General features: G+C 44.7%; 1 protein-coding gene across 1 annotated transcript in view; it reads left to right on the forward strand.

The window, feature by feature from the left end:
* LOC147885493 (dihydrolipoyllysine-residue acetyltransferase component 3 of pyruvate dehydrogenase complex, mitochondrial-like) overlaps positions 1–24,165 on the forward strand; it is an 86,939-nt gene that overhangs the window by 32,838 nt on the left and 29,936 nt on the right. The window contains exons 2-6 of the mRNA XM_087396068.1: positions 2,906–3,037; positions 15,779–15,850; positions 16,987–17,039; positions 17,192–17,266; positions 19,801–19,893. Coding sequence (XP_087252194.1) covers positions 2,906–3,037; positions 15,779–15,850; positions 16,987–17,039; positions 17,192–17,266; positions 19,801–19,893 — 425 coding nt within the window. The remainder of the gene's footprint in view (positions 1–2,905; positions 3,038–15,778; positions 15,851–16,986; positions 17,040–17,191; positions 17,267–19,800; positions 19,894–24,165) is intronic.

Consider the following 24,165-nt stretch of genomic DNA (forward strand, 5'->3'; position numbering starts at 1 on the left):
TTCCAATTGCAATTTTAATGTTACTTCTAGATATTTTAAGAAGCTGTTGGAGATTTGCTAGCATACCATTGTACCTTGTCCATGATCTCTAAATAGATAATATCATGACTCAATACTGAAGAATGCTTAAAAGCTTGGCTCTTTGATCATTAAACACATAGCCACAAACTTCATTACTCAATAGATTGATCATATGCATTCGAAAAGAAAGAAAACATATGGAGAATGTTTAGAACAATGCAAGCAATTCTCTACGCAGAAGATCTTAATATATTTATAAACCTAGATGGTAACTTATGTTTAGGACCTAGGTATTGTTGCAAACATAACCATAGTTTTGTTTAGTAAGTCGTTTTGTTTTTAACTTTTAACTTTTTTTCAAGGTCTCTTCTAACACAGCCCTCCCTACCGTTGGCTTTCTCTCTCTCTCAAATTTCCTTCTCTCTCTTTCTCACATGTGTAGTCGCACACATGCATTCATTTTTGTCTTTCAGGTGATAGTAAGGCTGGATATATATTAGTCTTGTGGAGGTATTTGCATCTGTAGATAGCAGATGGTAGATGATAGTCTGCCTTAATGAATGTAAAATTTCCCTCCGCCAGTAACAAGGCATGTTGCTGGGTCTGCTGAAAGAGATGGCTTTCCTTTTGGTGCCATCTGCTTAGATCATTAAAATTCTGGGTTTTTTGTTGTGTTCAGATCTGTTAAGGGAAATGTGCATTGATAGCTTTCCAAATAGATGGCACTATGTTTGACTGGATTGAAAACATTGTTTGAAATGTCTTAGTTACAAATTACATTATCTAGGTGTCTCCTCCGAACATTGTCAAGATTATATATGTCATCCTGCTTCAACATGTATCCACTTGCTTGGTACTATTTCTTTTTGTTTTTTAATAGTATGCTTATTAAGAAATGAAATGTTTTCCTATTGTTCAGTTACGGACAATGGGGACTAGGTCTAGCATTTGAGGGTGGACCCCCTTGCTTGGGGTTATGGGCATTAGTGACCCACAAGAGTGATGGCCTCTCTTTGAGAGGGACATCTGGAAACCACACCCCACCTGAGTACCCAAACATGGGACCAATCAAATGCACAGATTGCATACCGACCTAGGAACCATTCAAGAGAATGTTCCCTGAGCTTTGGGTGTGGGCCTGGCAGCATGCCAAGAGTAATGGAGATACAAGATAAGATGACAAACAAATGAACTCAGTATGGCTCAATTATGACCTTAGAGTACGTCAATAGATAGTCTAAGCTATTAGGAACCCGTGGGTGCGATCAGAATTGAATTCTGATAACTTTGAAATTTTAGGGTTTTTGGGAGTGACGTGGCAATTGACACGTGGCAGACTGCCACATGGAATCTGAGCTGGCAGGTCAGTCCACCTGTCCCACACATGTGGCAGCATGCATGGCAAGTGGCAGGGCATGCAGGCCAAGTGTTTGGCCCCAAATCTGGTAGATTTGGGGCAGGTTGTGGGCTGTCCTCTTTGGGACTGCAGCCCACCAAAAATCTGGGACAAGTGTCCACCTTCCACTCTAGGCCTAGGGGGGGGGCTGAGCCTATAAAAGAAGGCCTCTCCCCTTCATTCCTCACATGAAAAATTCGTCACTTTTCTTCTCTCTCCTTTTGGTTGATGCAGCAAAACCTCTCCAGCTCCTTGGGTGCAGCCAGCTTCTCCCTAGGCCATTCTCTCACCTCAGCAGCACTTTCTCTCTCTACAACAGCACATTCTCTCTCTACAGTTCCAGCCCCTCCTCTCCAGAAATCTGCCCCCTCTCAGCTCTTCTGGAACAGCAGCAGCATCCTCTCTCCTTCTCCTAGCCTGGAGCAGCCACATCCCCTTTCTCTCTCCTGCTGCAGTCTTTCTCTCTCTACTGCAGAATTTCTCTCTCTACTGTTCCAGCCCATTTCCCTTGCAGAAATCTGCCTTTCTGTGCACTTCTGGAACAGCAGCAGCTCCTCTCTTACATCTCCTCCCTTGGGATCAGCATTGGCACTCTCTCTCTACAGCTATCACTCCATAAAAGCTTTCTCTCTCTAGCTCCAGGCTGGTTTTTCTAAGCTGTTCTCATTCCAGCCCCTTTTCCACACTCTCCTCACCCAAGGTAGCTTCAGAGGCATCAAGGACTTCATCTACAAAAGGGTCAAGTCACGAAGGGAGCCTGTATTGTCAAGTTTATCTCATTTACAGCACTATTTCATGTTGTTTCTACTATCTTTCTAGAACTAGTGCTTGTCTCTAATGTTGGATGTAAGTGGTGATTGTTGCAGGCTTCTTCCTTGTGGATTGGGCAAGCCAAGAGTTGAAACAAGAGCTTGAAGTCCTCCTTTTTGTTGTCTACCTTGTACATATGCTCTTGAGTCTTGTATCTAGGTCCTAGGTTTTCACTGAGTTCATCAGTTTGGAAGGTGCATTGCACCTTGGTCTTGTATCTCCATTTTCAAGAATAAAGTGAGCCTGGATAAGGGGGGGGGGGGGGTCTTGGCCCCTCAATCATATTGCATTTTTCAATGATGTCACTTTGTGTTTAAGCTATATAAGTCTTAATTCCAGCTTAATTGCAAACTCTTAAGTTCAAGTATATGTGTTTGGCAACTCGCAATCATCTCATTCAAATGCCTCTGCAAAATCCGTTGTTTGAATTGATAGAAAGCACCGAGTAGTTTACAATATAAGCACGTCAATTTTGATTGTTTGTGTTGCACATCTTTAAAACGTTCTTTTTCAGTAGTTAATAAAACCTGGTCCCATGTGTTTCATGATTTGGACGATATACAAGGATGTTAACTGCACTAAAATCCAAAATTTCAGTTGTATTAGTAAAGCCCTATCATTCAGCATAGTCCAAGTGTTTTTAAAGTTTCCGTTTTAAAATTTGTGCACTTGCTGCAGAGGGAAGGGCTTCTAATACATCAACTGTGGTTAGAAGCTATGTTGTGTCAGCTCCGCTTGATGGTGTGCCAATAGGATCAAAAAAAGCCCTTGCTAGTAGGCACAATGGAGCACTTCTTTTGCCAAGTGCAGGTTTGTGCAACTATTTGAACAGAAGGGAGTGTTTATTGCTGTTTACTTTTTTTACTTTGCAAGATAATGTAATACATGTTACCTCTACCTACTTATAATCACCAATGGAGTTGACTAGGGATGTGATAGCATGTTGTGTCAAGTGCACAGAACACATGATAGGGTTTGTGATTGAAGCTTTTCATTTGAGCTGCAGAGGTTTGAGTTTAAAGGATATGGCTTTATATCATTAAATATAACCTATTGTCTCATCCATTAGAAATCTCAAGTTTGATGCTTCCTTGTTGCTTAGCCTTCATCATGGCCAATTCTGTCCTTTGTCTCGAAAGCCATAGATGAATGAATGAACAAGTGAATAAATGAATACATACATACATGCTTTTTTTTGGGGTGAAATCTTTGATTGATTATATTATATGAGTAGCAACCTCAAAACAAGGTGCTACAATTACATCAACTGAAAATTTCAGTATATGCTAAAAAGACCTCATGATCTATGCAGCGGGTTTGCAAGCAATCAAATAAAGATTGCTGCAGAGAACGCCTACAAAAGCCAAACAAAGAGAAAGTAGGATCACCAAAGACTTTACAATTCCTATATGTCCATAAAGTCCATAGTGCCAAGTAGCGAACCCAAACGAAGAAAAGATGAAACTCCAGTGTGGATGGATGAAACCCAAATAGCTAGAAGAACTTCCCAAACAGAACATATGGGAATCTCGCTCGCAGGCGCTGTCGAAGCAAATTAAAAAACTCACGAGAGCACGGACAATGCCAAAACAAGTGAGGCACAGTCTCCGAAGAAGCAGAACATCTGTGGCAAAGTGCAGGAGCAATGTATCGATGAGCTAATAGATGTCCAGATGGAAACACTCTCAAAAGAACTCGCCAAAAGAAAACCTATTGCCGAAGCGGTACTTTTGTTGGAAAGGTCACCTCCCCATCTGTAAGCCCCCAAATGAGGAGAGCGTGGGGGAGGGAGACCTAGGGCAGAATGTGCCCAAAGAGAGATTACCTGAATGTGTGGATCTGGGACAGATCTGGAGCATTCATGGTTGGTGGGGTATCCCAAGGATGAAAGGCTGCATCAGGAGCAGCTCATGTGCAGGAAGATGGCGGGGACACAGTGTCTTGGATCAGGCCTGGCATGAGGCACTTAGTGGACTGCAGCAGGACCCTATGAAAGGTGTGATGACATCAGCAATGTACAGAACAGTACGGCGCTGCATACGAGTGGCGCGGCAGAGGCGGGACAGACCAGCACATGGGTCAGCCAGGAGAGAGGCTGGTTGGGCTGCTTTGAGACAGCCAACCAGGCCTTATATAGGGCTGACCTAGGGGCTGGGCCCTTGCCTTGATTGGAGGGCCACAAGCCCTAAGAGTGTGGGCCATAAAGGCCTAGTTTTGTGAGCCCTTAAAGGGCTGGTTGGGCTGAGCCAACCAGGTCGGTTGGGTCAGCCAACCTGGTTTGTCCAGTCGGCCCAGATTGGGGACAGACTGGTCGGTTATTTCAAGGGGCCCTTGGGACCTATATAAGGAGAGGCTCTTGGCCTCATTTCATTATCCAGCAGCCAGCAGTTCCAGGGCAGAAAGGAGCAGCAGGAAGCCTACTCTTTGGGCCTATCTATAGGAGGTGAGAGAGTGCAATAGGTGCTGCAGGCTTAGCTCTAGGGAGAGGCTGGACCTTGGCTGTCTTCTAGCAAGGTGCTGAGATCATCATACCTTCTGGAGCAGCCATTCACAAGCAGGTTGGAGCAGTGGAACAGGGACTTGTGTGCTGCAGACAAAGCTTGGCAGGGGTTGCCCACCTAGGTTGATTCACAGGCAGTAAGGTGGAGAAGAACACACTGGACGGAAAGTCTATAGAAGCTCGAGGTGGAGCACGCGGGCTCGAGTCTAGAGATAGCCGGCAAGTAGGAGAAGGACCTTGTGGTAAGATCAGAGGACCACACCATTGGTGGGACTCTGGATCTATCTCTTTTGTATTGTGTCCATAGTTTTGGACGAAAATATATATTTTGGTGGTTTCTCTATCTGGCTGGTTCATTGTCTATTGATGAGTCTGCACATCTATGTGACGCACATTAAGTAAAGAAGTTTGTGATTCCACACCCACACCGCACACTGTGTGAGCTTCTAGGCATTACTATCAGTCTTCCGCTGTGTGTACCCTCTGTTGGGTATTTTCTAACATGGTATCAGAGCCCAACTAGGAGGCTCACAGGTGTGGGAGCCTAAAGGCAGGGACCTTGCTGAAGGACGACCCTGATTCAGAAGCTCTTGGGAATCGACTTCCACGATTGGAGGATTGTGCCCTTGCGAGAAGGAGGGTGACTCAGGTTCAGTCAGGTTCATTTAAAGTTTGTAGTCCAGGTTATCTGGAGATGTACTTTTGTCGCAGACCTTGCCAAAGGAAGGACGGGGTGAAATAGACCCTCAGAGCATGGTGCCTGGAACACTCCAGGTTGTTTACTCATTATGAGGGGGACGATTGGAAGATCGTGATGGCTGGATTGCTCGAGTTCAGAGACGGGAACGTGGTTGAAGGAGGTGGTGCCAGGAGGTGCTACCAAAGATGGACCTGTGTACCAGGATGGTGTGCGGAAGCGGAACCGGACCTGGTGGAGCAGGAGCCAGTGGATGAAAAGCCAGGAAAAGATTTTGACATCGAAAAGTTCCAGAGGACTACTACTAGGGAGTTACTGGAGCATCTTCATCGATGTGTTGGCATTGGGCCAAGATGTGTCGGTGAGAGGGGGTGTTGGAAAGGTCACCTCCCCATCTGTAAGCCCCCAAATGAGGAGAGCGTGGGGGAGGGAGACCTAGGGCAGGATGTGCCCAAAGAGAGATTACCTGAATGTGTGGATCTGGGACAGATTTGGAGCATTCATGGTTGGTGGGGTATCCCAAGGATGAAAGGCTGCATCAGGAGCAGCTCATGTGCAGGAAGATGGCGGGGACACAGTGTCTTGGATCAGGCCTGGCATGAGGCACTTAGTGGACTGCAGCAGGACCCTATGAAAGGCACGATGACATCAGCAATGTACGGAACAGTACGGCACTGCATACGAGTGGCGCAGCAAAGGCGGGACAGACCAGCACATGGGTTGGCCAGGAGAGAGGCTGGTTGGGCTGCTTTGAGGCAGCCAACCAGGCCTTATATAGGGCTGACCTAGGGGCTGGGCCCTTGCCTTGATTGGAGTGCCACAAGCCCTAAGAGTGTGGGCCATAAAGGCCTAGTTTTGTGAGCCCTTAAAGGGCTGGTTGGGCTGAGCCAACCAGGTCGGTTGGGTCAGCCAACCTGGTCTGTCCAGTCGGCCCAGATTGGGGACAGACTGGTCGGTTATTTCAAGGGGCCCTTGGGGCCTATATAAGGAGAGGCTCTTGGCCTCATTTCATTATCCAGCAGCCAGCAGTTCCAGGGCAGAAAGGAGCAGCAGGAAGCCTACTCTTTGGGCCTATCTACAAGAGGTGAGAGAGTGCAACAGGTGCTGCAGACTTAGCTCTAGGGAGAGGCTGGACCTTGGCTGTCTTCTAGGGCAGCAAGGTGCTGAGATCATCATACCTTCTGGAGCAGCCATTCACAAGCAGGTTGGAGCAGTGGAACAGGGACTTGTGTGCTGCAGACAAAGCTTGGCAGGGGCTGCCCACCTAGTAAGGTGGAGAAGAACACACTGGACGGAAAGTCTACAGAAGCTCGAGATGGAGCACGCGGGCTGGAGTCTAGAGATAGCCGGCAAGTAGGAGAAGGACCTTGTGGTAAGATCAGAGGACCACACCATTGGTGGGACTCTGGATCTATCTCTTTTGTATTGTGTCTATAGTTTTGGACGGAAATATATATTTTGGTGGTTTCTCTATCTAGCTGGTTCATTGTCTATTGATGAGTTTGCACATCTATGTGACGCACATTAAGTAAAGAAGTTTGTGATTCCACAACCTACATGCACATTGTGTGAGCTCTTGGGCATTGCTATAAGTCTTCCGCTGCGTGTACTCTCTGTTGGGTAAATTCTAACAACTTTATAGGCCCAAAGTTGTTGTAATCTTTTCCTCCACCACTTGGCTGGGTGATGCATTCGCTAGACAGAATCACCTCCCTTTGAAACCCAAGGTTGAGGCAAAAGGATTTTATACAATGCAGGTACAGTAATCTGAGATAGCCTCAAAGGACGAGAAGAGGACCTTGGAGAAGTCAAAGTCCAATCTTCCAGCCGGTCTTGGAGTTCCAAAGGAGGAATCAGAACAAAAGGCGAAAGCATAGAAGTAATTTGTTGCCACAAAGGACGATAATGAGAGCCCAATCCATATGTAGTGGTTGCTAGAGAAAAGGGGAGCACAGTACCAGCATCATCTATAACATCAGCAATCGAGGTGATGCCTTTAAACGAGACAAAGTAGGAACGTCGAGGTTCTTGTAAAGCCAAGGGAGGCTGAAAGATTGAAGCAAGCGGGAGACAAAAGGGCAGCTAGGCGCGCGCGCGCACACACACACACACGCACACATGAACACACACACTTTTTTTTGGGTGAAATCTATATTTCTTTATATTACAAGAAGTATTTCCCAAAGAGAGAACTTGCCATTACAAAACAGGGATGCGTGCACAGACACACACACATAGTGAGGGTACTTCAGCAAATATATGGTTACTCAAAATGCAAATCATACAAACTAGCATGTCAACTTTGCAAAATGTGTACATGATAACTTAACTAGGAATACATGGCATGTAGGTTGTGTCGCATGTGACTATTTAATGGCACAAAACGATGTAAATGCACTTTTAGAACGAAATAACAGCTGCATTCAAATTCTTAAGTTTATGATGGTAAGTTTAAAATAAATCCTAAGATTTCATATAGACATATGTAGCTAAGAGTATAGTCCACACAGTGACACACATAGATATATAGATAGAGATACATATATATAGTCAGACACGTATGCACGCACGCATGCACACACGTGTGTGCACACACACACACACACAGAGACGCACGCGCGCGTGCGCACACACACAGACATGCTATATCTGTGTGTGCGCGTGCCCGTGCGTGCATGTATGTGTGTATGTATCATACATATACATAAACATATACATTTACATGTGTGTGTGTGTGGGGGGAGAGAGAGAGAGAGAGAGAGAGAGAGAGAGAGAGAGAGAGAGAGAGAGAGAGAATTTATTAGTGTCTTCGGAAGACCGATGGGTCTATGAGACTGTGAGAAACCTGATACAAGCAAGCTGAAAGGGTGGAGCTACTAAACGAGTATCAACACCCATGCAAAATGCTTCATAGTCATACCAGAATAATCAGCTACATCATCACTATCATCCTCATCAGATTGGCGATCATTAGAATACAAGTGAAATATGCTCCAAATATGACAGCTAAGGTCCCCTCTATCACCCTTTGTCAAGGGTGATGAGGGGGCTGGAGCATGAAATTAGAAAGAATGCTGTCGGGTTTCTGTGCGCGTGGTCTGATGCCGTCTCATGGTCATGGCTCTACGTCTAACAAGGGCTATAGTGACCCTTGTCGGTTGTGCTCTGGGTCACGATCGTGTCGGAGGCCCATGGGGTGGGAGTCTGTATGGTCCGGCTGGAAAAACTCAGTGATCATGCTCTGAGAAGAGTCTACCAAGGTGCACTGCTCTTGTCTGTGTATCTAAGTAGGTGCTCGCAGTGTTTGACTGTCTTGTGAATGAAGGCGGCCAAGCATCCCTGGTCTCGAAAAGAGAGGAAGTGGGATAACAACGTGGAGTTGTCTCTGAAGAGATAATAGAAGCGCCCTCGAATCTCATAGTACACTGGGCATCTGAAAATGAAATGCTCCTTTGCTCATTCTCCTATAGGTCACACAAGGTGCATATGCACCTCTCTCTGGGTAAGCCGTTTGGCTTGCCACTCTCTATGCGAAATCCATGTGAAGAGATCCGAAATTGCCCAACAGAGATCCTCTGTGAATGGGATAGGTGAGTCCACGTATATCCTTGTAGGTCAATAAAACCCTCCTTTGAGATACGTAGGCAATGATTTCTATAGAAGCTGAGCTTCACTGGGAGCTCACTCGGTTCCAACTAGGTCTGGACTGTGTATAGCTGCAAAAGATCCTCACGTACGACTTGGTTGACTTCATGATACAGGATTGGGCAGAATGACGCGTCAATGCTGTACTTAAGGGGAGGAAGCCTATCCATGTGGAGCCCCAATGGCTCAAACCACCTCTGTGTGTGTGTGTGCAAACTAGCATCTTTGGTCACCTGCAGTTGATAGTGCCATAGAAGAGGACAATGCTAGCCACGCCCAGAACTGCAATCCCTCTACGCCCTGGTAGGCGATGACTTGAAATGCTGCATCGAGTTGCAATGGAGATGACCCAAGCTCAGCCTGGATGGTCTTGTGAGGAACCGACGGCTTACTACGAATCTCTGTGATAACATGAGAACCGAGAGAGAGAGAGAGAGAGAGAGAGAGAGAGAGAAAGAAAGAAAGAAAGAAAGAAAGTGTATTATTGTCCACTAGAGGCCAAAATGGGCCCATGGGACATCAAGAACTCTGCATACAAGATAGCACAAAATCAACGTGCCCCAAAGAAGAGGCATCGTCGAATATCATCTAAGTGCTACGCAATATAATGCAACGTGAGAGAGAGAGAGAGAGAGAGAGAGAGGGAGGGAGGGAGTGAGGGAGGGAGGGAGTTTATTAACATTTACGAAAGACCAAGGGTCTATGAGTCTAAGAAATACTAGATACAATGAAAGCTAAGGGGTGGGGCTGTTAGAAATTACCCAACAGAGGGTACGCACAGCAGAAGACTGATAGTATGGCTGAGGAGCTCACACACTGTGGTGTGGGGTGAGGAATCACAAACTTCTTTACTTAATGTGCATAGATGTGCAAGCCAATAAATAGACAATGCTCAGAGACAAATATAGAAGCAACACTTTATCTTTCTGTCTGTCCAAAGAGTAGGACAGAATACAAGACCAAAAGGTTCTCCTACTAGATGTCACCCGTGTGCTCCACCTCGAGCGTATGTAGACTCGCCGTCCAGAGTGTTCTTCTCAACCTTGCTGCCCTGAGTGTCAGCCTAGGTAGACAGCCCTCCAAGCCCAGTCTGCAGCTCTTCCTTCTCTCGTGGTCCTCCGGGAATAGGCTCCAAGAGTAGGTCTCCTGCTGCTCCTGACTGCTGGTCTTTTGCTGCTCCAGAAGATATAAAATGAGGCCAAAGGGCCTCTCCTTTTATAGGGCAGAAGGCCCTTGAACCAACCGACCTGGTAGGGCCGACTTTTAGGGTTTGTTTGGGCCGACCAGTCTGCCCCCCCCCCCCAGTCTGTAAACTGACCTGGTTGGGGGCTGTTCTTTAGACCCACCTGGCCACGTGGCAGCCCGCCATGGTCCCAGACACTCTGCCCACCTGCTGGCCCTGTTCCAGACCTGTCGTAGGCTCCATACAAGGCCCAAAGGCCCTGCCATGCAGACGCCTTTCCCCACTGCAGATCCCCTTCAGCGAGGACACCAGCAGCCCTGTCCTCCATCCACTAAGCCTCCGTACAGCCCCGTACAGTGGGGCGGTACTCTGCTGATGTCATCGCGTCCTTCACAGGGCCCTGTTGCAGGCCGTACGCCTGCTCTGAAGTTCCGTCTTGCCAGGCCAGATCCAAGGCTCCATGCCCCCGCCATCTCTCCTGCACAAGGTCTCCTTTGTGCTGCCCATGTAGCAGCCTAATCATGCCTTGGTCTACCTCCCCCATGCTCTCCTCATATGGGGGCTTACAAATGGGGAGGTGACCATTCCAACAGGGGCCATTAGGGTTGGTGTCTTCTTCAAGAGGTGAGTTTGTTTCAACAATGTAGGTTATTTGTTTGTTAGCTTTAGTTTTGTGAGTGCTTCTCCTTGTATTGCTAAACCTGTAAACTAGTTTTCATGCTTGTTTTCAAAGGATTGAAACAAAAAATGAGATTTCAGGAAAGAAAGAAGACTCACCTCTTTTCTATATTTCTCTTCCTTCTCTTTCTCCTTGTCTCCTCAATCTCCTCCTTTTCTTGTCTCCCCAGTTCAATAACAAGCCATGCATACACAAGGTTCAGCAAATAGCTACGTGGAAGACGACACTTACCACAGTTTTTTGTGGTTGTCAACCAGCATGCATATAACTTGCCTTCGATGTGATAGGCGGCTGTCGCTCCTTGTATCATGAACAAAAAACACCCCAAGATCACATGAGGTTATCCATAATGCCAATCACTACGTATATCCAGCTTGCACGTAACAACAATGGTCCCTTCTACCCCATTGTATGAGATACATCACACTATTGCTGGTGAGAGGTAGAAAACCCAAATGTAAAGGACAACGAAAGGAAGTCCCTGGTCATCGGCCAACCGATTTGGGAAATGATGGACTACTCCCCTTTCTCCCATCGATTTAGCTTAAGACACAAGACTCCATGAGCAACAGCAGCTTTGACTCAATCCTACTAGCCTCTACACAACAAGAGTAGAACTACTATGGGAAAGAGCGCATTACAACTCACATTCAATCCCTATATGCTAAGACGCTCTTAGGTGGTCGAGCTAAATTGGCTTCCTAACTCGTTCCCATCGATCTATTGGACTACTCATGATGATTGGTCCGTGATTTCGATACTGTGGGCCGTGGTTAATTCTAAAGAGAATAGGCAAGGTAGCCTATAAATTAGAATTGCCACAGGGGTGTAAGATGCACCCGGTTTTTCATGTTTCGCGCTTAAAGAAATTTTTACATACAGGTGACTCACTAATCGAAGGTGTGGTTTTATTTCAGGATATAGAGGATAATGCAAGGCGCAAACCAACAAGAATCCTGGACCGAGGAACAATGCAAATACGAATTCGGAAGATACCCACGGTGTTGGTTGCATGGCATGGTCAGCCTCTATCCGAAGCTACCTGGGAATCAGTATACCATTGCGGAGAGTGTTTCCAGATTTTATCATCGAGGACGCTGATGTCTGAAGAGGGAAGGAATGTTACGTTTTAGCCGAGGTAGCATGACCTCGGAGGAATCAGTCGACATTTCCCTTAAAGGATCTATGTTTGTAATTATTTGTTTGCGCTTCATGTAAATGATCGGGAGGGAATTAATGTCAAGGTCCTAGGTGAGGGTTGATAGCACCAGACTAGGTGGACCTAAGGCTAAGGGCCTAATGCAAGGAATGTGCCTAGGGGCAAAGGATATTAATGCATCCCAAGAGAGGGGTGAAATGTTGCATTAGGAAGGCCCTGTGATGATGACATGTGGCATCTAGATCCATCTAGGGAGATGGGGCTTGTTGAAGCTAGAGTGAGAAGAGAATGTGGGATTCACGTATGTTTTTGATTCATAATTCTCTTTCAGCTTGTATGCTTCAGCAAGGTTGGCTGGGAGGAAAGAATTGGTGCTGCTCCCGTGATCTGCAGTAGGAAATAGATGTAGTGCATAACAGTAGGCTTGATCCAATCTTTCGTGGTAGCGATGGGTCTTACCTGTAACTGGTTTTGCACCCATGCCTCAGAGCTACCTTGCCAAGCTACATAAAATAGATTGCTACAAGAATGAAAACAATCTCTTCTTTTCTCATGCTAAGGGGCTCTCTTCTTCAATAGACCACAAGAGTTGAACTTTTGCCTGTGATAGGCAACAATATGTAGAGCAAACTACTGCACGCAGAATACAAGTACATGATGTTGACAACTCCCTCCCATCTTGTTAGAAATGTTAATCTGTAAGGTAGTGGCCAATGTAATTAGGGCTAGGGGCACATTTCCCTTTATACGGTTTTTTCTTCCTAACCATTGTTAGTGGTTGAGTTAGTGGTGCAGTCAGTTTTGACTCACCCTAGGCTCACTCTATTTAGGGTTTTGTCATGTTGACAGCCCTCTTGTACTTCATTCTTGCAATCTCATTTCATCTGAGCTCCGCGCTTTTGATCTCTCTCCATATCCAAACTCCCACATTTGGTAACATAGCAGGCTGCCTCTTGCTCCCACGTACCTCCCCTCAGCTCCCGCACCCTTGGGGACGATTTTTGTTGTGACAACTACTTCTGTACAGCTCTTTTGTGATCCATGCTGTTTTTTGTCACTTGGAGTGCTCTTGGAGCCTTCATACAGCTGATCGCCTCATTTTAGGGTGATTTTGGAGCTGATTTTGAGCTTGTTTAGCTGGGTTCTGTGAGCCATCACGTCTACAGCCTTAGTTGCCACTTTTGGAGCAGTGATACAGCTGTTTCCTACCTGGGTGACCATTTGTGAAGGAATTTCTTTTGATTTTGACCTGCTACAGCTCCCTAATGCTGTTCTGAAGCAGTGGTGCCTTGATTTCGGAGAAGGTTCTGCTGTGGTCACTCTTTTTGTGACTGTTTGGAGCCTATTTGTATACACAACTTGCCCTTAAACAGTAATTTTTGCCACTTTTAGAGATGTTTTCGACTGCTGTCCAGCACTATTTTGACTTGCTCTGGAGTTTTTTCTCTGCTGTAGCAACGTCGGCTCTGTTGTGGGGTCATTTTCTTGCTGTTTAGAATTGCACTAGCTCCGTTTTGCCTTAGAGTGTATTCAGCTCGAATACAGTTCTGTTTTTCCTGTTCCAGCCCTTACAGAGGTTGAATATTCCCTGTTCTGCCTGGGCTGCAAAGTTCTAATGGAGTGGGTGAGCTAAGCTCCATTTTGGCAAAAACCAGTCCCATGTTTGGACTGTTTTCAAGATGCTTTTGGTGCTCTAGATTAGAGATTAATACCTGGTAATATTTCAGTCATGCTTTACCATGCATTTGGAGTTTTGTTTCAAATCTCCCGTGAGATGAAAACAACAAGCGAGGAGTGGTCTATATATAGGCTCGCCACCCCCCTGTCGGCTGGTACACGAGGGCATTGGCTTGTTTGGGATAGAGAATCTTAGTGTGCAATACACTTCCCAGTAAGGGGATTGTGGACAATTTTTTGTGTGCTTTTGTCAGGGATGGCCCAAAATCCAGGACATGTTTTTGGTGTGCTTGCCCAGGAGGATAAGTTAAATGGCACAAACTATGGAGCTTAATGGTTGCCAAGGGACTTTGGGATTTTGTCATTGGTGATGGTGTCTATCCTGTTGCTATTGTCCTCGGCACTCCTCCGCAGAGGGGGGGGGTTGGCACAAGATGTGGGCAACAAGCTCCACCATAAGCACAAGCACCTGTTGGTGTCACTCTGGAGCAGAGAAGATGGGATGCAGCCGATGCACAGGCTTTGTCTTTGATTTCACTTTTATTGAAAATGTCAATTATACCTCACATTCGGTCCTGTCGGACTTTGAAAGATGCTTGGGACACTTTAGAAGCATCAATGGTAGACCATGTCATCAAGATTCAGGACTTGCATGAGTGACTTTTGAATATTGACAAAGTCATACCAGATGCACAACTTGTCTCTCCTACACTGAACTCCCTACCAAAATCTTATCTTTCTTTTCATACGTCGCTCAAATTTGTCCATGAGGGGAAATCACAACCCTCTCTCCTTTCATGTGTTGGTGGGACTTTTGTTGCAAGAACAGCATACTACAAAGAACATGTTGGTGCACACGGCGGAGAGCAAGCTTTTACTGCAGAAGAGCAAATATCAGCTCAAACATCATGTAGGCCATACTTTTGGTGAGGACAGAAAGTATGTTAAAAAGCCTAAGAGGAAAGGCACATGTTGCTACTGTAAAAAGCCAAGTCGTTTCATTCATGAATGCCAAAAGAGGATTGCGAAAAGGTAGCAGAAAGAGTCTGGTATGGCAGTTGCACACTCTCCAGCCACAAATGCAGGAAAGGATGATTCAACAAGTCTTGTGGAGCATAATTGGGCCTTCTTCACATGCAATTATGATGCCTTTTGGGATTCACGCACATTCAGTGTCAGTGAAACTGTAGAGAAGTGTGTATTTTGATAGTGGTGCACCCAGACAGATCATGTATAGGAAGGACTTTTTTGATATGCTGTCATGTGCTTCTGTTGGCAATAAGGTATCTTGTGCCAACTGCTCTTCTTATCCAGTTAGAGGGATTTGTGAGATTTTGCTGACAGCCGTTGATGGCTCTGATCTCTGCATCCATGATGCTTTGCATGTGCTAGGGATGATGAAGAATTTGCTTTTAGTTTCCTCATTCACTAGAAGAGGTTTTCTGGTCATCTTTCCTCATTCACTAGAAGAGGATGACAAGTGTCTGATTCGTGGCAAGGAGAATGATTATACATAACCTGCATTTAGTTGGTGTGGACTTGAAGTTGACTATAAACCTGAGCTTTTGATCAGTTAGTTAGATCTCGTAAACTTTGCTAGAGTAGATAAGGCTCTTCCACAGAACAGTGATGAGATTAATTAGGGCTACTTGAACTTTCCAAAAAGTAGTATTGCAAGAGTGGAAAAATGCCTCAAAATACATAATCAAGGCAAAAAAGAGTTGCGGTGGATATGTTCTCTTTAAGCACTGTGGGAAGCTCCCTGGACCTACTATCAACTCCCCATCTCAGTACAATCTGGTTCTCCTTTTTTTGCAAAGAATGTATGGTCGGGAGAGAGAGTCATGCTGGGTTTGTTTAAGCCCTGTTGGTGAAGCTGTCTCTTTGGTTTATCTGTAATCTACCATTAATACTTTTAAATTGTGGAACTGTGATTTCATGTATTGTAGTTTACAGTATTGCCATGCTTTTTGGCCTGATTTCACATGGTCTTGCTTATGTTTTCATGCAGACGTGCAAATATCAAATTTGACTCACTCTTGTGGCCGTTCAGATGGCTTGCGGCAGATCTCTACCACCACAGGTCTGAGCAGAATTTTCAACTCATCAATATTATACTACATTTCATGTGATGATCATGAGGTTCCGGTAATTAATGTGGATGTCACATTGAATAAATGAGTGATCTTTCAATCCCGATTTTTTAGTACCGGAGGCACGAGAGCCAAAGCAAAGCTGTAGTCTAATAGCTGTGCTCATTGAGAATCAGGATATCTGCTACCAGACCTTGAGAATACTAGCTATTAAATGCATATGCTATCCTTTTAATGTGTATATGTGGTATGTGTACTTATGTGAGAGCACACATTTGTACTGATCAAATATGAACCATTTGGCTTCGATGTCAAAGTAACTAGTCCTGGCTCTGCATGATATAACTGATGGTCAGTAACATTGTGGTTGAATACTGTGAACTTAGAAACTGCACTTCTTGTTTTGCATTTACATTAGTAAATTTTGGCATTTTCTTGTGTTGAAACATTATCTGAATACATATTATACAACCCTTAACACTTCAGACTCTTATATATGCACCAGTTATGCCTTTGTTGCCTTGAACATGTGGGTTGGTTTGAAATAGCATACATTAGAGCTGAGATTATAGTGCAGCATACAGGTTTGTGGAGTCTAGAAAGTGTAGAACACGGTATGCCTTCATGTTTGTAGAAAGGTCTTGGAGCAAAAATTCTATATTTGTACTTGCCCTTTGTCGGTTACAAGCCAAAAACTTCATGGGACCTGTTAGGCTTGGACATGGGGATTGATTTCACGAAATGTGAATCGACTTTCAGTCATATTGACATTCTCTGCATGGGATGGTATGTGGGGCTATGAAACTAGGATTTGCACATCAATGTTCACATTTGCATGTTGCAAAAAATTTGAAACAGCTGAAAAGAAATCAAAGAAGCATGTTTCACTTATGTCATGCCTAGATAGTGTGTTGTTGAACATAAGCCTTTATATAGTTGAGGCTGCATGGATATTCTTTGCTAGCAAATACAGAGTACTGTAAGCTGGTTTTATTGTCCCAACCAATGCTTACTGGTTGTCCTTCAAGTTTTGTTGTTGTTACATATCGCATATTATTGGTGCAGTAGGCCACAAAAATTTGAAGAGGTTGCTATTACTGTTGATTATTTAAAAAAACTCTTGCAGTGACTCAACATCAAGAGATTGGCATGCCTTCATTGTCACCTACTATGACACAGGTCAATTTCTTTCAAGGCCATTATATTCTGTCTTTTTATTATATCCCAGTCTTTCTTTGCATTTGTCATGTGAAGTTTAGCTAATTGAAAATGTTGTGTGTTGCTCAAAAGCATGGCTTGCTTATCAAGGGTAGTTTTTCTTTCTTTCTCAGGGAAACATTGCAAAGTGGCGTAAGAAAGAGGGTGATCAGGTTGCACCAGGCGATGTGCTTTGTGAAATTGAAACGGTGAAGAGTTACTCATACCTCTTCATTTGAGGGCAATCTTTCACAGTGCTGGTGGTTCATACTCACATTTTTCATGATCATGTTCATTGCTTGGTGAAACCACAAAAAACAAATGAAGAAAGGGAGAATACATGCATGTCTTTTCAAGACCTAATGTTTCTGCAAAATACAACTTGTGAACATCCAGAATGGAGAGCCCACATCCATACCTTAGATCAATAAATGTGCAAATACAAATAATACCTCTCCAATAGTACCTAATCCATGTGAAAAGTTCACTGGTGATGCAAAGAGGACAATGAGATTAAAAAATACCAACTCTTTTATTTTAGTCCAAACTCAATTATGAGGTGCAGAACTGCAGTCTATGGTGGTGTGCACCAACAAATTGCCAATATAAAAGAAAGAGAGAGAGAGAGAGAGAGAGGGGATTAGGTGGGATTTCATGGACTTTGTGCGAACTAGGATAGAATCTTTGGAGCCCTGATCTCTCTGAAACATGTCCTAGATTTGCCTCTATTGCCCTTTGGTTTGCTTCCTTGGTGTCACTCGTGGACGTTGTAAATGTCACGGGCATATAGCGTGTCACGAGGGCGTGTTTTTTGGCACATGCATTTGGCCTGCATGTGGGCAGGACCTCGGGAAAACATAGAGTGAGGTCATGGGTTGCGTGATGTGCTAGAACCCCTAGCAATTGTGCCTTGGGGGTGAAATTTTGTGGTTTGGAACAAGAAGGGGACAAAATGCCCTTAGTAGGCTTCCAAAAGGTAGGCCATTGGTAGGCTTCCGAAAAGAGCCCCACTAGAGGGGTCTAGGGGCAAATGAAGGGGGAATGCCATGTGGCATTTCCCCATGCCTAGATGTTTTGGTAAGGTTACCCATGGAAGTTCCAGGAAGAACGACGAAGGAAAGAGGAGGCTATGGAGTGGGCTAAAGCATATACACATACAAAAGTCCTTGGCCTGGAGCACATGCACGGAGCTGTATGTCGCTCTGACTGTAGGTAGTGCATGAACTAGTACGGCTGACTACGCTTGGCAGAGGCATTTCTGTTACGGGAGCTGTGGTGCGAGCTATGATTGCGTACGGTGGGAGCCTGCACCTCGTGATGGTGTACGGGATTATGCACGTACAGACTGTTGTTACCGTATAGACATACCAATTTGGAAGGGGCTGCTGATAGGCTAAGGGGGCCTTGGTATGGGCTGCCAACGGGCTAGGTACAGCCTTTGTGTACGGATAATCAGAGAGTTATGCTCATGTGCGCTGGTACAGGATCTGTATGGACTATGCACGGTAGCTTATGCCAGGGTACAGGCTGTTGTACATCACCATTCAGATGCACTCATTGTTGAACGTTGTTGTACAGATGCTTCCATGTGCAAGGTGGTTGTTGCCTTGGGCAGCGTTCAAATACAAAGCAGATAAGGCTAGTGCTTATCTTGGGATGTGTGCTCACCATGGGTTACTTTTGAGCGACTGCTTTAGTCCAAGGCTTCATCTAATGTTAGCTGTGTGTGCATGCTTTATCTTTACCCCGTGAGCTGGTAAATGGCCATGCGGGCCCTAGTATTAGTTATTGTGGACTGTGTGGCCTGGCAAGGCTATGAGAAAACAGTCTTGGGCTGTGTGCCTTTTTTGTTGGATCAGCATTGAATGCTTACTATGAAGCTTGGAGAGAGCATTGCATAACAAGGTGTAAGCATGGGGCATTGATGCCTACCAGAGTGTGAAGCCTTGCCAATGGATGCTAGCTGTGTATCCTTGCTTTATTATCCTGGTCCTGTGCAGGCGAATGGTTAAGAGGTATTGGTTGCTAGGAACAGGCCTAAGCTGAGTGCACTAGTGACAGTTCCGAGCTGTGTGCAAGCTTCATGGACTAGGGATGGAGACCTATTGCCATGAGTGGTGAGAGCAGTCAACAGTAAAGGCTATGTAGTTGCTCAATGGGATGTGGAATGCCCCAGTTGTAAGGAGTGTATCCTTTATGTAGCCTGGATTTCAGGGCCTCTCACTTAATTAAAGAAATACCGAAAGGGGCGTGAAGGTTTGGGGCCAATCTGTGTCTTTGTCTTGGTGCAGGGGCACTCTAGCTCCCAATCTGCTGGTAATACTCTTGCTGTATTGTTAATGTAACAGTGTTGACAGGTTACTTGTTAGTTTTACTGCCCTTCAATTTATTGAAGGCCGGTTTCATGCGCCTCGTGGCCATCTATCTTATTGCAAAATAGCCTCAAGGGCTGTTTAGATCCAATCCATGTTGCAGCCATGTCGGCATAGAGGTGTACCAAATAATCATGACAGTATACAGGAGTAAACAAGGGCAGCTCTCAATGCCATACATTGCATCAGCCCATCAGAAGTTGCACATTGAGCACATGAGAAGATTTGGTAGTTGTTTGTCTGAATCGTACATGTTCCATACCCTTTTGATATAGCTTGACTTTCCAATGAGGACTTTATTGACATTATTTCTTGTATTCATATTATCATACATGCTGTTGCTTTTCTTATGCTGTGCGTTTCCATTTTAGGACAAGGCAACTTTGGAAATGGAGGTTATGGAGGAAGGATATCTAGCAAAAATCCTTTGTGGAGATGGGTCTAAGGACATTCCCGTTGGCCAGGTATCTTCTATGCTTTATCAAGGCGGCTTTGTGAATTGATTTTGGTAATACACAAACATTTTTGCATACAAAGTTTCCCAAGTTGTAACTTTTCTTTTAGTGGAAAGTTTATCACAAAATGCAACTTTAATGGATGAAAGAGAGTCAAACCGTTCATTAATAAAAGAAAAACCCCACCCTTTTTGTATTTTGTATCATGGATTACTTTCTTTATGTTAAAAAATTAATACTTGCCATTAGAGCAGATCATGTCTAATTATTATTGCTTGAACTACTGCTCCTAGGTTCAAAATGTCCTGGCTTCATTGTGGGTGATTGTATAGAAACAGACTAGCTGCAGTAATAGGGTAGGCCATGAGGCTTTGCTTGTGGCTTTTAGGGGATGTTATCGTAATAGGCAAAGCTATGAACCCTTTGTATGTGCGCGGTTCAATGTGAATCTTGCCAATGGCTCAAAGATGGAAAGTGAATTAGAAGTCAATGGTATGTAGGATTGTATGTGGAAGTTATTTGGATCATCTGGGATGTTTTTGTTGCTGTCGAATTCGATTTCTTAGTCTGGTTGCAAAGTGTGGCAAGGTAAGTCTTCAATATGTTGTGAATTCGTCAAGCATCATAAATGAGGCTAGGAAGGTTTGCATTTGAAATTAGGGGGTATGGCTTCTAAAAATTGCAGATTGGTTTTGTAAGGAAGAGTTTGAGTCCACAATTAATATGGAAATGCAATTGCAAAGCATTTTGCTTTAGGCCACCAAGTGGACTAGTTTGTGATGAAAGTTGCTTTTTTGATTCATGTGTTGTTTGCTTCATCGAGGAGGATTGGTAACAATTCGTTTTTATATCCTTGGAATGTTTTCACAATGAAGTGTTGGAACATGGCAAGTGCATTCTTAAGCCTGAATGGCATCACCTTGCTCGAGTATGCTCCCCATTTGGTGATGAAGGTGGTCTTTTCTCAGTCCTTATCAACTAGTGTGAGGCTGTACCCAATATATCCGTCGGTGAAGGAATGAATTCATCTCGTGCCCTTCCACTTTGTCTAGAATGGTATCCATGAATGGCAGTACGAATGGGTTTTTGATGTTTGTTCGTTGAGCTTCCTGTAGTCTACATAGACTCTCAACTTACCATTCTTCTTTGGCATAGTTATTATTGGAAACAACCAATTGCATCTATCCACCTCATCAAATCTTGGCTTTAGTAGGTGATCTATTTCGGCTTTCACTAACTTGGCATATTTGGGATTCATTTGATACCTTTGCTGCCGAATTGGATTTGCATCTGGAATTAGAGAAATTTGGTGGTATCCCCTTTAAGTCTATGTATTCCCATGCAAATAATCTTTGTACTTAGGTTCTTGGACCCGCTCTAGGAATTTTGGCCACTGCCGCTGATTCGATTGATGCGATACGCTAACTATTCGTGGACTACCTTATGTCCCTCTTAAAGGCCATCTTTGGCTATTCGTTACCTGTCGGAATTTTAGTCGCTACTCTTCATTGTGTCAATGTTGGCTATTGGCACAATACTAAGTGCAACTAGGTTATCTTCTATATCCAACGCATATGCCTCTTCTAGTTTTAAGGATGGTTCTCTTTGCCATTGGTGTAACTAAATTGGTTGAGGGATGAAGGAGGCAAGATGCACTTGGATCCACATGACATCCTTAAGATAAGTACTGGATCTTACCGATAGATCTTTGAGGAAGAGGCAGCCTTGTAGATGCTACTTTAGGTAGTTCTCCAGAACATGAGCTTCTCTTAGAGTCTTCTACTTGCAGCAAGTCCATGACGAGCCCTACGTGGTCTTCTTCTTGTAAGTTTGATTGGCTTACTCCAAATGGAGTTGGAGCAAGGGGACATAGACCTGATGGGGCCTTAGAATTGATAGTGTGACAGAGGATTAGAGTAGTTGGATGGCTTGGATGGAGTTGGACCATTGACCCCAAGCCCTTCCAGTTATGGTAATGGGAGGCAAGACCCTTGCATGAGGTGCAGTGGGAGCTAGGCGAGGGTTCGGCCAGGGTAGGGTACTTAGATCAAGTGGTAGAGGTACCCTTCTCCTACACCACATGCATTGGTAGATGGCTTCAGTTGGACACGATAGCGTGAATCCCCTCACGGGAGCAACATTTTTTTGGAGCAACAAGTGCCACATGAGGTTCTTAATATAGGTTTTGCTCCCGCCTCTAGACTAGCCTCTGCTCGAATAGATATCATGGAGGTTTTCCCATAGGACCTTGGTTGGAGTACATGAGGGTGGATGGGGTTTGCCACTTCTGTGACATGGGTGACCTTGAGACAATAGCTCAATGCTTGTGGAGCTGTCCAGCAGCTCAACCGTTTTGGTTTTTTAGGATGATGGCTTGGATGAGTCGTACCTACCTGGGGCATGACAACACCATGGAGGTGGTCTCTCCAGCTTACATGATAGATGGACTGGGTGTCACTTGCTTGGGTCTCTCCCACCAGAGATCTTAGTTCTCTCTGGAGGATGATGTGGGAGACAGTGGCTAGCAGCATAGCCTGGAATATGTGGGTACCGTGATATGTAGTTTAGTGATGGGGGGCAGCAGACTTGGCATGCAGCCACCCTCGTCAACATTTGGCATGATATCATCTACATACTAAACTCTGCTTGTCACTTAGGACTCCTTGAGAGCAAGGCACGGAGGGGTATAAGAAGACTGCCAAAAGGTGGGAGCATTTATCTAAGTCATGGCTTGCAGGCGTTTTTACACTCTCATGGATCAAGGAATCTATTGGTTGTATAGCTCTCCTTGTCAACATTTGGCAGGATATCATCTACACCCTAAACTCCTTGTCATCATTTGGCAGGAGTTTATGGTTTTCAACCTTGTGAGTGACTATAATGAGATTGAAACTGCACTATGTTGTGTTTTTAGAGGATGAGTTTGGGAATGTTCTTGGATTCATCTAGGTACATGCTTCAGCCGTATTAGCGGACATGCAAATTTCACATTGTGAAGTTTTCGTCCAAGTTGCGGCCTGCTGGTATTGTGATAATTCTTTCTATCTTAAATGGTGCGTTGCCCTATTAGCTAGATTTAGATTTAGATGCTCGTTGGGGAGAGACTAAAATGAAAATGTTTAGACTTCACAAGCAGTTGTAGCTTGAATGAAGAGATTTTGGACTACCTTTTGATTAGCCTTCTCCCTTAGTGCTAGCCTTCATCATGGCTGAGTTTGCCCTTCACCTCCGGAGTGCCGACAGAAACTCAGTACGCTCTCTTTCATGGACTGAAGGGTGATGGTGGTCTATGAAACCTCTCTGATTACAATCATGAGTTGTCTTTCCCTATGCTTCTCCTTGGTAGATGCAATAGATCTTGGGGTAGCTGGAGAACATGAAATCTTGTTCAAGAAGATATCCAAGCGTGGTCATCACTCTCTGCGTGTAAGTCGGGATCTCCATCACACACGTCCCGCTGCAAAGGAAAATTTGGGTAAGGGGATGTTCTTATGCTCTCCATTCGGAGACAAAGGAACATCTAGTTATGGTTTGCCCCTTGTATGCACACGTCAGGGATGATTACAGCACCCTCCTTGAGGGACACACATGAGTGCCGGACCTATTGCTTAAGGCTCCACCTCACTGGGCTTTTCAAACAATGAGTCAGCATTGATGGTCTTGGTACGTAATGGAAAATTGTCAGCGACTTAAGTGGCATAAAGCAGAGAGCCAAAATTGTATTATGGTTGATGAGACCATGTGCAAGGAATGGGGCTTGGAGCAGCATGCTATGTAGGAACCACTGTGGGGAAAATAGCAAGATGCTATGGTTGACAAGGTGCCTAAGGGTCTCCCCCTGTACAGGTATGTGCGTAGCAGAATTGAACTGTGACATATGGATAGACTTACCTGTGGTTAGGACACCTTAGATAATGAGCCATGGAAAAGCCATAGAGTTGTTTCAGTACCAAAGATGGCCCAACCTATATGGAGCCACCATACTGTTTGTCAAGTAAAAGGATGGATCACAATGGATGCATACTTGAGGACTTACTATGATTACTACTGAGAACAAGTATTCATGTTGTCATCAGTTCTGCATTGCAGGTGGTGACGTGGAGAATACCACTTTTTGAACTAGATATTACAGTTATGAGAAGCTGTTTGGTTCTGTTGTTCTCTCAGATCTTTTATGATTGCCTAGACTTTGTCAATATGTCTTTAGTCCACAACAAGACAGTTCTAAGTCTCTCAACTTTATATGTTCATCGCACCCCACTCTTTCATTATCCTTTTGTG

Source organism: Dipteris shenzhenensis, chromosome 25, assembly GCF_047967505.1.
Source record: "Dipteris shenzhenensis isolate YYH24624 ecotype China chromosome 25, Dip_SZ_1.0, whole genome shotgun sequence".
In the NCBI taxonomy this organism is placed as follows: domain Eukaryota; kingdom Viridiplantae; phylum Streptophyta; class Polypodiopsida; order Gleicheniales; family Dipteridaceae; genus Dipteris; species Dipteris shenzhenensis.